The sequence below is a fragment of the Phaethon aethereus genome, assembly GCF_964289735.1.
Source record: "Phaethon aethereus genome assembly, chromosome: 13".
NCBI classification, from domain to species: Eukaryota; Metazoa; Chordata; class Aves; order Phaethontiformes; family Phaethontidae; genus Phaethon; species Phaethon aethereus.
In genome coordinates, this window is record NC_138589.1 from 779,400 (window position 1) to 793,372 (window position 13,973).

Consider the following 13,973-nt stretch of genomic DNA (forward strand, 5'->3'; position numbering starts at 1 on the left):
GTCACAGCTGACCGCAGAAGTTTGTGGTTGTCATCTCATACCTTCTGTGGTGTGCTTTTTCCTCTGCTATGGGGACAGGTTGAAGAATTGAAGGAAACGGTGAAAGAAGAGTTCATGCCTTGGGTATCACAGTATCTTGTGATGAAGAGAGTCAGTATTGAGCCTAATTTTCACAGCTTATATTCAAACTTCCTTGACACACTTAAGAATCCAGAGTTTAATAAAATGGTTCTGAATGAAACCTACAGAAACATCAAGGTGAGCAGCGCAAGTTTTCTAGTACTTAAGTAGATGTAAAGGTTCAGGAGTGTGCTGTTCTCATGCTGTTTGCTTACCATGTTGCTGATCTTCAAATGTGGAGTATCATTCAAAAATCTACTTGTTAGCTTATGATTAAACAGGTTACTTCCATGAATACTAGGATGCTTCTGGGTTTAGCCAGGAATGTACCAAAGACTTAATTTGAATTGACTAACGAGAGGGCAAATCTGCATTTGAATTCATTTATGTAGGTGGACTCTAAATTTGTGATGCTTGCAAATTATAACCTAGGGGAAGATTGCTTATGGTCTGGCCCTTTTGTGCAGGGAAAGTATAAAGATAAGATAGCCATTTTGGTCAAAGAAGAATAAAGGGAAAGGAGAGGGATTAGAAAGTAGGGTGTAACAACCAAAATTCACTAGAGGGCCACGATAATGTGAAGGGGAGGAGGAGGGAGAAGTGGTAGCCCAGAAGGGATGAGTGGATGAAACAAGTTTGTCAACCGAGCACTATTTTTAAACCTGTTGGTGGAATTTCCTGGCCACCATGGGTTACGCTGTAGTGCAAAAGAAATCTCCTGGCTTTTTAGAGCATAGCTGACCTTGCTCTGTTCAGCTGATGCTCCTCTGAAGCTAAGGAACAGAACTAACAGCAGAATGTTGTGACATGATTTAAGTCTTGAAATAAGAATTAAATGGTTTCCCAAGAAGTGCAAATTCTAGCCGTCAGGTCTGTGATGAAGCATTAATTGGAAGCATTGCCTTCTCAAATTGTACTTTACTAAGTGAGTACTCATAACAGTCTTGATAGAGTAAATGGTAAGGTCTGGAAAAGTGTAATCCTCTTTTTGATCCTCTTGAAAGAAAGCAATTTTGAAATCCCTACAGGGCAGATTTAGGGGGTGCTGCCTTGAAGCAAAGGCTGCTCTTCAGTATCTCTGTAATGTGACCAGAGCTCAGGATTTAATATTCTAAAATGTTACGTCTTCAGTCAGATCAGCTGTTGGATTTGGTTTTGAGTCTGATTATCTTCCAGTTGTTGCTCAAGTTGTTTTTTGTTTTTCTGTTAGGTGCTACTGACATCAGATAAAGCTGCAGCCAACTTCTCAGACCGTTCCTTGTTAAAGAACCTTGGTCACTGGCTGGGAATGATTACGCTGGCTAAAAATAAGCCCATCTTGCACACAGTGAGCTTCTGTCTTTACAGATTTGTTTGGCATGAATTGATACGCTGTTATGCAGTAGCATAGGCTATTTGGGAAACTTTCATCACCTCCCTGATGCCTCTTTTGTGTGCCAAGTTCCAACTATGATTCCAGAGTTGGTCATTTAAGACTTCTAAATATTTTTTAATCCGAAAAGTTAGTAGTTAAGTTCTTGCCAAAATACACATTTTTAGGGGGGATTAATTAGTTTATCTGTAAATCTGTGTTCAAGAAGTAACTGCTGCTTAGTCTGTAAAATTCAATGACAGTCTTGGCTCAACTTTGGCCATATGTTCTATAAGGAAGTAGTGTATTAAGTGGAATTTTTGCAGTGTGCTTGCTGTTTTCTCCACCCTCTTCCCGTTTTCAATTGTTGATTGTATTTTTCAGGATTTGGATGTGAAATCGCTACTACTGGAAGCGTATGTTAAGGGACAGCAGGAATTGCTTTACGTAGTGCCATTTGTTGCCAAAGTCTTAGAATCCAGTGTCAGGAGTGTGGTAAGTGACTTTGTGCTGACAGAGTTACCACTCAAGTGACAAAGTCAGCCTTGCAGATGGTAATTAGCTTTTTTCACAAAGTGAAAACTGATTGAATTTCATGGGGAGAAAGAAAAGCAGTGTAAGGGCTTAAAGTGAAGGAGTTCTGTTTTGAGGGGAAAGTACATGGCCCGTGCATTTTTACAGTCTAAATAGGTGGTGGTAGCTGAACACCTATTGTGGTATCCCTGAACAGAACTCTGTGAGAAGTGGAAGGATGCACTGAAGGAGTTCTAGAATCTTATTTATTCTTTATTCTTTTTTTTATCCCCCCTACCCCACTTTGACCCTGATCAGCTCTTGTCAGTTCTGCTTGACATAGAACTGATCTCTCAGAAGGACCAAGTCATTGTGTTTCTAGTTTAATGTTCAACTACATCCTGATCTAGTTCCAAACAGAATACTAAATTTAACCCTAATCGCAGCTGTACAAACTTTTCCACAGCTGTATGCACACATAGGTGTTCATGTTTCAAGAATTTTCAGTCATAAGTTATCCAAATGGTTAAATAAGTTTGTGTAATACTGGTCTCCTCTTTCTCTTGCAGGTCTTCAGGCCTCCAAACCCATGGACAATGGCCATTATGAACGTTTTAGCTGAGCTACATCAAGAACATGATCTAAAAGTAAACTTCTGTTTTTCTTTTCTATACCTACTGAGTGTGAGGTTTTCTTGACATACCAGTCAAGAAGGATGTTGTGAAGGACCAAATTTCACTTCTCGCTTCTTTAGCGTGGGGAGAATTGGGCATTGCTTAATTTGGTAGAACGTGGATGAAACTCTTCTCCTATGAGGTCAGCATGCAAGATATTTGTCTAATCCTCAGCCACTATCAAAGTCTCTAAAAGGCATAGGGTTAGAATGGGAAGCTTGGGAATCGAGTGGCCCAGTAAACGTTTCGGGTATTTTCCTTGTGACATAACCTAAACTGGAATTGTTGTGCAGTTGAATCTGAAGTTTGAGATTGAGGTGCTCTGCAAGAATCTTGCGCTAGACATCAATGAGCTGAAACCTGGAAGTCTTCTGAAAGATAAGGATCGTCTGAAAAACCTGGATGAGCAGCTGTCTGCTCCAAAGAAGGATGTGAAGCAGCCAGAAGAGCTACCGCCCATCACAACTACTAGTAAGTACATTTCAAACAGAACCCAGAACCATACTATACAAGTTTTAATAAGGCAGCTAATGCTACTGCAAAGAAGAATGTGAAGCTACATACCCTACTGTAACCTTGCTGAATGTTTGAGAGCACTTGAATAGTTTTGCAATAGAAGGAGGCGTACAGAGTTTGGAGACAGGGAGGGAACGGAAGCCATCCTGAGGACTAAATCTGCATGTGCTGTGTGTAGCTACTCCTTGGAAGGGAGTGAAGCAGGATGATCTAATAACAAGACATCAGGGTTTCAACTGTGGCATAACTAACAGCTCTGCTGAAATGTGCTGAAGCTAGTTTGGTACTAATTATTGGGGAAACAAAGAATAAAAATTGCTTGATTAAGTGTTGGAGGCCTCATGATCAAACTGCAAAGCTTTTGTTTCTTGTTCAGTTGCTGGTTTAAAGTAGTACACATTTCCATTTTAAGCACTTGCTTTTCGGTAACGGTTCAATACATTCTTGTTTTTTACAGCTGCTTCTACAACTCCAGCTACCAGCACCACTTGTACAGCCACGGTTCCTCCACAGCCCCAGTACAGTTATCACGACATCAATGTCTATTCCTTAGGAGGGCTGGCTCCACACATTACCTTAAATCCAACAGTAAGTTCTAGAGCTGATTTGCTTTGCTAAAATTCTTGCCACCAGTGTTGCCACAGATCGCAGCTGGTGGGAGCAGCATTTTATAAGTTGAAGGAGAGTCACTTCTCAAAAGTAATGGGGAGGGTGAGTGCGAACAAGTAATCAAATGGAGAACCTTAAGGGGTAATTAGTGGTTGTATTAGCAATCTTAGATGATCAAGTGGTCTTTCACTGTGACAGATCTTAAAGATCTTTTCCAACCTTAATGATTCTGTGATTAGTATCCAATTTATTTCTGGCAATAAGTGTCAGTTGGGATAGTTGCTATCAGGACTTAAGCTTAAAAGGAGCTTCTGTGCTCCCTTGGACCAGTCAGCGACTTGGCTCTTAAGTTAGTCTTTGCATTGTGCTCACCTGCGACTGTGGAAGAAATGGTCATATGTTGCGCTGTAGGCAAGCTGTGACAGTAAACTTAAAAGTTGTTTGGAAAATGTGAATGTCAGCAGTAGGTGGCATTCCAGTTTACTTTATTCTCACTTAACTTTCCAAATCTTCCTCCAGATTCCGCTGTTTCAAGCTCACCCACAGCTGAAGCAGTGTGTGCGGCAGGCGATAGAGCGAGCGGTGCAAGAGCTTGTCCATCCGGTGGTCGATCGGTCCATTAAGATCGCCATGACTACTTGTGAGCAGATAGTCAGGAAGGACTTCGCGCTGGATTCGGAGGAGTCACGAATGCGTGTGGCCGCACACCATATGATGAGGAACCTGACTGCTGGGATGGCCATGATTACCTGCAGGGAACCTTTGCTGATGAGCATAGCTACCAACTTGAAAAATAGTTTTGCTACTGCACTGAGGGTAAGAGTTGCATTGTCTGAAGCTTATTTCCAACTCACAGTACTGTAGACATCCAGCGTTAGTAAATAGCTTCTCCACCCTGTGGACTTGTTGATTCATCTCAGGACTAGTTAAGCCATGCAATTAATTTAGTGGACAAGTGTCTCATGACTCTTGTGGAATTACAGTGAAAAAACTTCAGGTTACAGCTCATGCCAAACACTCTTAAGCCTATAAGGTGGATCTTACTACGTTCCACACTAACTTTCTGACGACCTTTTTTATTTTGCCCCGTTGTGCTCTCCAATTTGATGACATCACGGAAGCCTTGGAGTGCTTATCTTTCTGTGGGTTTCGAGGTAGAAAAGCTAGAGCGGGGAGGACTGAATCGATTCTGGGATCTTCTGGTGATTCTGGGATTGTTTCAGTATACATGCTTCAGGCAGACTTTATTTACATGTGCTGTTAGCAGATATGTAGTTAAGACTATTCTGCACAGCTTGTGAGTTCTTGGGTTTTCTAGAGGCTATTTTCAGGTCACTTAATGAACCAAGTTTCAGCTGAAGTGGTAGCTTTCTCTTCCTGACTAAACGGAACAGTTCACAAACTGCTGGCCAGAACAGCAGCTGCTACCCAGAACACTCACTTGCTTGCCGTCGGTGTCAGTAATGGACACGAGAGCACAAGGATCTTGGAAAGATCAAGACGTAGCTGTTCTTTCAGGGATTAAAAATAAAAAGTTAAAGGACTGCCTAGCTCTTGCTTAAAAAACGTGTTACTATTTCCCATCTGCCAGGGAGCGGTTGCCTGTGCAAAAACCCTTTTGCACTGGGATTGCTCTCTTGCATGGTAGCTGCCTCAAGAGGGCAGGACTCAGTGGTCTGAAGCGAGCACAAAACGTTAGTCCATGATTTAACTCCACGCCTCAAAATGCTGTTGACTCTTCCTACACAGAACTTCAAGTAACTTGATTGCTGAGATGAAGAGCCGGAAAAGCACACAAATAGAACTTGTTCCATCCATCTTACACACAAGGATGGGAGTAGACTGTTTTAGTATTGCTTTGTGAACCTGTGAGCTGAGCCAGTGACCACTGTTAGCAGGGTTTGGGTGTCAAGCTAGTAACCGTAAGAGAAAGCACTTTGTCTTCTGGCTGATAAGAAGGGCGCAAATACTCCTTTGGTGTGGAGGCTCGCTGTGGTTAATTAGATGGGACTACAGTTCATATCTACCAGGCATGATGTGCCACAGAAGAATGTCTATAGGTAGAAGTAATTCAAGTTTTGCGGAAGGCATAGTGCTGGGTATTGCAGTGTTTGCAAAATGTCATAAATGCTTTGAAAATGTAATGTAGCAATAAGGGTTTTTTTAATCCCTGAAGACATACGGCATTGATACAGGGATGCTTGTAATCCAGGGAAATTTTCTTAAGGGATAATTACAGAAGACATTGTGTTGCAGGAAAAAGTGCTGTACCAGACATCTAAAAATTTACATCTGGCTTGTTGTGTGACATGGGTTAACAAGGAAGACTTTCTTTTGAGAGAAGCAGTGTAGTTCTCAGGAATTAATGAAATGGGGGTAGATCTTGGTGGACAAGGAAATCCAAGTAGGTTGGACTGTTTGTGTTTATATGTATATTCCATTTTCAGTGGGAGTTGCTGCTTTGCACCCTGGAAAATAAGTCTATCTGTTCAGGCTTCTCTTAAAGCAGACTCCAAGAAGGAAAGAAGAAAATCTGTATCAGAAAGGGAACCCACTAAAAAAGGCTTAGGACTAGTGTTTTGCCTTTAGTGACGCAGCTTTAAATCTGATGGTGATAACCTAGGAAGTAGAAGAACTTCTAGGCTGTGATGTGAGGCTTGCTTTTCCTGCATTAGCATCTGTTTTATCTACATCAGTCTAAAAGCAGGGCTTTATTTCTATGCCCTGGAGATAGGTTGGTGGAGGAGACTGAGGACCTCCTGCTGTTTTGTTCCTTGTTGAAAGTCTTTACTGTCGTCTGGCCTACATGTTTTATTCAAAGCTATGCAAAATTAAATTTATTATTGTACATTCCATGCAAAGAGAGTGCATTCTTTTTATTGCTGGTGTTCTGTGTGGTGCAAATTTTAAGATTAGTAATATACAGAGGAAAACTTAACAGCCTGCGCTGATTATTGTGGTTTTCAATAGGCAGCCTCCCCACAACAGAGGGACATGATGGAGCAGGCAGCTGCCCAGTTAGCGCAGGATAACTGTGAGCTCGCATGCTGCTTTATCCAGAAGACGGCTGTGGAAAAGGCAGGCCCCGAGATGGACAAGAGGCTTGCAACTGTAAGTACAGGACTGCTGTCTTGTAGAAGTATTACATGTGCTCAAATACACCCAGATTCAGTGTCTAAAATTCAGTTTGGTGTTTGGGTTGTTATTCTTTTTTCCCCAGGAATTTGAGCTCAGAAAACATGCTAGACAAGAGGGTCGTCGGTACTGTGATCCTGTTGTGTTAACTTACCAGGCTGAGCGGATGCCAGAACAGATCAGGTTAAAGGTGAGGATATTAACTGAGCTATCTTGTGATGCTGCTCTTCTCCTCCCCCTCCTGATACTGAGAAGTGGATGGCGCAGCATCAGCTGCGCAAACCTATATATTGTTAGTCTTTTTCTAACAGTGCAACTGCTATTGGCTTGATTAGTAATGGAAGCACGTGACTATGTTGTTCCAAAATTAGTGATCATACCATTTTCCTCAATTCCTTGAGGACATTAAAGGTCCTGTCTCTTGTTCTATGCTGTTCCTTTCACTGAAAGATGACTAACTTTGTTTTGTTGTCTGTTCTCCTGTATATTTTCTTCCCTTAAAGGACACACCATGTGCTCTCAGCAGAGCATTTCTCTTGTGCATCAGACACACATGAAGCCAGTATTCAGTTCTTCCTGTTTCTGGGATTGTGAGTTGCAGCTGTAGAGCAAAATCCTCCTGTTAGGAGGTGTGGCAGGAGAGATAGGACCTCGCTGCAGAGCAGCTGACTCCTACTTCTTGATGTCTAGGCCACTCTAAGAATGTGACTGCGCAGCTGTCTTGTTACACAAACTGCCCTTGTTTCTTACCACCACGGTGCTTAACGATTAGGTTAATGCCTGTTCTTTTCATTGCAAAGGTTGGAGGTGTGGACCCAAAACAGCTGGCTGTTTATGAAGAGTTTGCACGCAATGTCCCTGGCTTCTTGCCTACCAATGACTTAACTCAGCCTACAGGATTCTTGGCTCAGCCTATGAAGGTAGAGGTTTCCAAACTAATGGGCTTGAGAATACTATCGCTCTTCTGGTGAACGTTGCAGAACTTGTGTCCTTTGCTAGAAGACTAGTAAGAATCAGGCATTTGTATTGCTTGGGAATAGCGGCTGAAAGATGCATTAGTTTCAAAGTCAAATTAACGGCAACGTAAAACTTGTACCTGGTGTTAGGGGTTTGTAACCCAAATTGGGCAAGATCTGCAAGTTAGGATTACTACGTGTAGTTTTAGTAGCAGCAAAATGTTTTATTTGAATCTCAGATTACTTTTTGAGAATAGCATGCATGGATTTTTGAAATAATGAACAGCTTTTTGACTGCATACTTGAGGTTTTAAGGACTGCTAGAATTGTTTGCTAGTTAATTCCGCAGCTTAATTTGCACATATTTATTTAAAATGCCAGCAGAACCACCCACAGTACTAAAGAAGTCTACAAAACTAAAGTTTTGGATGCTGTAATTTCCAAAGCAGAAGAGCCTGTTAGTAATCGAGTTATCCTTGGCGGGGTGGGGGGGAATCTCTCTCTCACTTTCTCTTAAGCAGCAAGCTTGGGCTACAGATGACGTAGCGCAAATCTACGACAAATGTATGACAGAACTGGAGCAGCACCTGCAGTCCATTCCACACACCCTGGCCATGAATCCTCAAGCTCAAGCGTTGCGCAGCCTCTTGGAGGCTGTGGTGGTGGCTCGTAACTCCCGTGATGCTATTGCTGCACTTGGACTGCTGCAGAAGGTGAGTGTTAACAACTCTTCTGTAACAACTCGCCTAGAGTTCATTGCTCATCTGGCTCGTGGATTGTCTTGCTGATGATTGTGTATCTTCATACATCCTGTGGAACTTGCTTGGTGAACGATACTGAACAATCGCCGTCTCTGGAAATTCAGGAAATAAAACTGGAAAAGGGCCACGGGTGTTCACTTGGTGTCTTGTACATGCTGTGGCCAGCCTGCTGTGGGAAGAAGGCTGGTTTGGATGTGGCAAGTAGAGAGCTGTTGCACTCCAGAACAGCCTTTGATTTCAGGAGAATTTGGAGGCTAAGATGATGTTTGAACTGCCTTTGTAGGTGGGTAGTATTGAGTGTGCCGCTGGATTTATAGTGGCACACTTGTGCATAGTATCTTGCAGTAACTGATAAATGAGTGTGCATGGTGTGTTGACCCTGGCTGACGGCCAAGCATCCAGCTGCTCACTCGCTCCCCTCTGCCACAGGACAGGGAGAAAATACAGGGAAGGCAAAATGACCTGTTCGTGAGATTAGGACAATTTAGTAGGGAAAGCAAAACTCTGTGCCCATACAAAACCAAAATAACAACCACTGCTTCCCATCAGCAGGCAGATGTCTAGCCAATCCTTGGAAAGCTTGGGAAGGCAAACACCATAACCATGAATGCCCCCCTTCATCTTCCTTCCCCTGAGATTTTTATTGTCGAGCATGATGTCCTATGGTATGGAATATCCCTTTATTCAGTTTGGGTCAGCTGCCCTGGCTGTGTTGCCTCCCAGCCTACTCGCTGCAGTGGCGGGGAGGCAGAGTGGGACAGAGAAAAAGCCTTGATGCTGTGCAAGCGCTGTTCAGTGGCTGGCAAAACACCGGTGTATTGTCAATGCTGTTTCAGCACAAATCCAAAGCACAGCTCCATATGGGCTGCTATGAAGAAAATTAACTCCATCCCATCCAGAACTAGCAGAGTAAACCAGGTGGGGAGTGTTGTGGTGAGCTCTGAGCTGAGCTGGCATCAGTGCCTGTGTAGCAGTGCGGAGTATAGTGATAGATGTGGAGAAAAATCCATCTGAGTATAGCAGAAGGATACTGAGCTGTCTGCGTGAGGATCCAAGAACAGAACAAAAGTAACTGGAAGCTGGAGGGAGGCTCTTTGTTCTTGACTGATAGTGCTGGTACCTGTTAGAGGATCTAGTTCTGACTAGGACTCAACCAGGTAAGTAAGTGGGGTATAGAGGGACTGCAGGCTTGTCTGTGGTGGGACAAGCTGTGTACAGTGAATGTGTAGATGCTGTAGTAGCTGGTAAATCCTGTCTGGCCTTATGAAGGGGTCAGTACAAAGACTAAATTGTTTTTTTTGCATGTCTCCTGAGTCTTCTGATGATAACTCTTGCTGATCTAATTTGCAGAAGATTTGGAAGAGGGCTTGTTTTTTCCCTCTGCTAACAGGTTGCATCTATTCTAGGCTGTAGAGGGCTTGCTGGATGCCACCAGTGGGGCAGATGCTGACCTCCTACTTCGCTACCGTGAGTGTCATCTGCTCGTGCTGAAGGCTCTGCAGGACGGCCGTGCATATGGATCTCCGTGGTGTAACAAACAAATTACTAGGTCAGTTATGAGACAACAGGAACGTCGGTGTAGCTTTCATCATCTCTTGGGGGCTACTGTGTTACTCTGAATCATTTGCCTGTTAATATTTTGCATTGCTGCAACTTGGACAGACAAAAAATAACTAGCTTTTTTGTCAAAAGTAGCTGGATCTTCTGATAATGCTCCTTCATCCTAGAACACAATAGGAATCTTTAATGGAATTAAGCATTAGAGATGCTCAGTGGGGGTCCTCATTTTATAGAGAATGACTCTATATGCTTGTCACAAACTATGTGACATGGCATGTGCCTGCAGCAGAAGCACTAGTGCTTGAGCTAGGCAGTTGTGCCACTGTGTCCTCAGAAGAGTGGCTTCTCATGCTGAATGGACTGAAGCTCTTGAAAGGCTGTTGTGACCAGTTGTGCAGGGCAACAAATGCTTGAAGCTGATGACTGTTCCGAACTCAAATATTACTGTAGAGAAAGCTCTAGAAGAGGCTTCTTTTGGAGCTGGGTAATGAATCACAGTGAATGGCACAGTTTTTCTGAAGTATTAGATTTGAGTTGCTTTGCTTAAGCTGTGGTTAAGTATACTTTTTTGAAGAAGTCCAATTCTTCAGGTGCCTGATTGAATGCAGAGATGAGTACAAGTACAACGTGGAAGCTGTGGAGCTCCTCATCCGCAATCACCTTGTTAACATGCAGCAGTATGACCTTCACTTGGCTCAGGTAAAGGCAACCTGCTGTTTTGCAGGAGAAGAGTTACAGTCAGTCCCTTGTAAGATACGTGGCTGAACTTTAGTTGCCTTTTTCATGTTGACAGTCAATGGAGAATGGCTTGAACTACATGGCTGTGGCATTTGCCATGCAGTTGGTAAAGATCCTGTTGGTGGATGAGAGAAGTGTCGCCCACGTAACGGAGGCAGATCTGTTTCACACAATTGAGACACTCATGAGGATTAATGCTCATTCCAGAGGAAACGCCCCAGAAGGGTGAGACTGAAATACTGTGCAGTATATGACTTCTCTTGCGTTCATCTATGATTTCAAATGTTATATAGACAATGGCTCGTATCATTCAATCATACAGCTTTAAACTTTCTCTGGGGCTGCAGTCCTGTTAGTTGAAACTGTTACTCTAATGTAATTGCGTTGATTTTATGTCAAAAAAGAGCATGATGTCAAACTGAATGCTAGAGCAGGAAAATATTTCTAGGCACTGTCCTCCAAAATGCTCTGGTACTGTGAGAAACTCGCTTGAATTCCTGCTTTATCGCAGATTTCAGCAGAATTCTTACATGTTTAAATTTTAAATACCTGAGTGTTAAGACAGTGACTTGTTAATCAGAAGCAATTCATTAAATTAGACAATCCTTTCTGTTTCTATAGACAATTTTCTGTTTAGAATCTGTGAAGCAATCATCCACCAGTATCACACAGCTTGTGTATCCGCCAGCAGATAATTGGGCAGCAAATGTTGCCACAGCATCCAGAAATACCTGTGGGACTTGCAGGCCTTTTGTTACTAAGGTGGAAGCAATTCCTGCTGGATTTGAGAAAGATGAGAAAGATGTGGATTGGTGCTTGGAGAGCTCTGGACTGCTGTGAGAGCAACCAGCAGCTGGCTGGTGGTGGTGGCAGTGGCTGCTGCTGTCAACACCACAACTGCTAGTGAGATGTCCCAAAAGAAAAGGTCCTTTCCTCTGCGGCTGGTGTAGGTAGACTGTATGACTTGACTTTCACTTGCAGCCCCAAATTTAGTGCCCCAGTCAGGCTGTTTAGCACTGGCGTCGTGCTGTCTCGGAGCGTTTTGGGGGCTTCCAAAATCTGAAAAAGTGAAGCTGTTTCTAGTAGTTGCGGCACCTTGTTGCAGCACGCTGCTGTGTGAATTGGAGTGGAACTTCGAAGCTTGTATGACTTCAGTGTTTCTTCCTTCATTGTGTATGTGCCTGCTTTCATGACTTCTACTGTTCCAGTGACGACTGGAAAATAAAAAGAATTAGTATAAGAAATAATTTGCTTTCTTTCAACTATATTTGACTGAGCTCGCAGTTCACGTACCTCCTGAGGGAGGAGAAATTCTAACCCAGCTCTTGCTCTGGTCTGTTGCATTAGATTACCCCAGCTGATGGAAGTGGTCCGTTCAAACTATGAAGCAATGATCGACCGTGCTCACGGAGGTCCCAATTTCATGATGCATTCAGGAATTTCCCAAGCCTCTGAGTATGATGATCCTCCAGGTCTGAGGGAGAAGGCAGAATACCTGCTGAGGGAGTGGGTGAACCTCTACCATTCAGCTGCAGCGGGCCGTGACAGTACCAAAGCATTCTCTGCGTTTGTTGGACAGGTAGAGCTTTTGGAAAGAAAGGTGCTTTTTATTCAACATAAGTAGGGTGTGATGCCCTCCATTTTAAAGTGGTGTTATAACTCATGTTAGGCATCCTTTTGAAACTTTCAGGTGTATGGCAGTTGACTGTCGAAATTTTGTCTGGTTTTGATGGTAAAATTCTGTAGGAACCCCTACCCTTCACTAAATCATGTTCTTCAGATACTGTGGCAACAAGCTGTCAGTTCAGACCATGAGTTTTGGGATAAATCTGGTGGGAAAAGAACTTCAGTTGAGATAGCTGTTGGGAATAGTTCTAAAATGCTCTGTGTAATCAAACTTAACTAATGCTGCCCCTTCCAGATAACAGTAAAACCTCTGACAGCCTACAGAAGGAAATTGCTAATAGATAGAGATGCAGGTGAATTGTTCCAGACCATGTGAACAAAGGAATCCTTTTTCTAACTGGAATCATTAGAGCAAGGGGAAAAGAACTTGAAGCTAAAGTGGTGCCTAAATTGAAACAGCCTCCAACATTTTGCTCCTGGGCACTTCAGCAGGTGTGATGAGCAGCACACCTCTGCCTTCCAGCTGTGACCAAGAAGGGAGATGCTGTCAGTAACCCAACATGTGTGGTAACAAACTTCCTGTATATCTGCAGTCATCTTCCTAAAGCTGTGTTCCTGGCGGCTCCTTGACTGCAGCTGCAAGGAAGCCCCTGACTTTATTTATGTTGTGTGTCTTGAAACTTCTGCACTAATAGCACAGAAACGCTACAGATTTTGCAGCTACCAACCAAAAGAAGTTCAAGCTACAAAAAGCATGCTTGAAGGTCTTGACTGACGCAGTAATTTTTCATGTGACTTCTAGTGTCCTCCTGTCCTGGCTTGTAGCCAGCTTTGGTCCGACATCTACTGTGCAGCATCTGTTTTGAATGTTTTTAATGGGTCTTGTCTTCAACGCACTTAGTTTTACCCCTTCATGTCACCTCACTCTTTATACCTTAAAGTATGCTTTACTTACAAAGCGTACTTCAGTATAGTGTACTCATAATACTTGGTGTGCTTTTATCCTGCTTCGCTCTTCCATCACACTTGTTTGCTTACCTCTTGTACATATCTGATCAGATAGCAATTGAAATATGTGGAAGTGGGAGTGTTTATATATGTCTTTTTCCTTACAGGCTTTAGCTATGGGTTTTAAAGGAGTATTTTTTAAGAACTGCATTAAACAAGGTTTTATTGCTCAACTGAAATAGCCATAATTTTGGCTGCTTAAATTAAGTGTTGCTACCTTTCCACTAGTCTGTAGAACAAGGAGGAGCATAGAACTTTGAAGGCAGATACATTAATTCCTTTAAAAAAAAAAAAAATTCTCCAAAAATACTAGATGTTCTCCAGGAGTTAGCCATTATGCTGTTTATATAGTTTCATGTCAGTGCAGTAGGAGTTAAGAAGCAAGATGCTTTATTCAAAACCCAGA

At 42.8% G+C, this 13,973-nt stretch overlaps 1 protein-coding gene across 5 annotated transcripts in view; it reads left to right on the forward strand.

Moving 5' to 3' along the window:
• CNOT1 (CCR4-NOT transcription complex subunit 1) overlaps positions 1-13,973 on the forward strand; it is a gene marked incomplete at its 5' end in the record, with an annotated part of 53,290 nt that overhangs the window by 32,518 nt on the left and 6,799 nt on the right. For 2 of the 5 annotated variants that reach the window (XM_082005797.1, XM_082005798.1), the window contains 15 exons: positions 79-258; positions 1,331-1,447; positions 1,856-1,966; positions 2,554-2,631; positions 2,952-3,129; positions 3,632-3,762; positions 4,303-4,599; positions 6,754-6,894; positions 7,004-7,108; positions 7,719-7,838; positions 8,396-8,587; positions 10,042-10,184; positions 10,786-10,894; positions 10,989-11,158; positions 12,281-12,512. In XM_082005797.1, coding sequence (XP_081861923.1) covers positions 79-258; positions 1,331-1,447; positions 1,856-1,966; positions 2,554-2,631; positions 2,952-3,129; positions 3,632-3,762; positions 4,303-4,599; positions 6,754-6,894; positions 7,004-7,108; positions 7,719-7,838; positions 8,396-8,587; positions 10,042-10,184; positions 10,786-10,894; positions 10,989-11,158; positions 12,281-12,512 — 2,304 coding nt within the window. Of the gene's footprint in view, positions 1-78; positions 259-1,330; positions 1,448-1,855; positions 1,967-2,553; positions 2,632-2,951; positions 3,130-3,631; positions 3,763-4,302; positions 4,600-6,753; positions 6,895-7,003; positions 7,109-7,718; positions 7,839-8,392; positions 8,588-10,041; positions 10,185-10,785; positions 10,895-10,988; positions 11,159-12,280; positions 12,534-13,973 lie in introns of all 5 variants that reach the window. The other 3 variants (XM_082005794.1, XM_082005796.1, XM_082005795.1) reach the window with 3 other exon arrangements.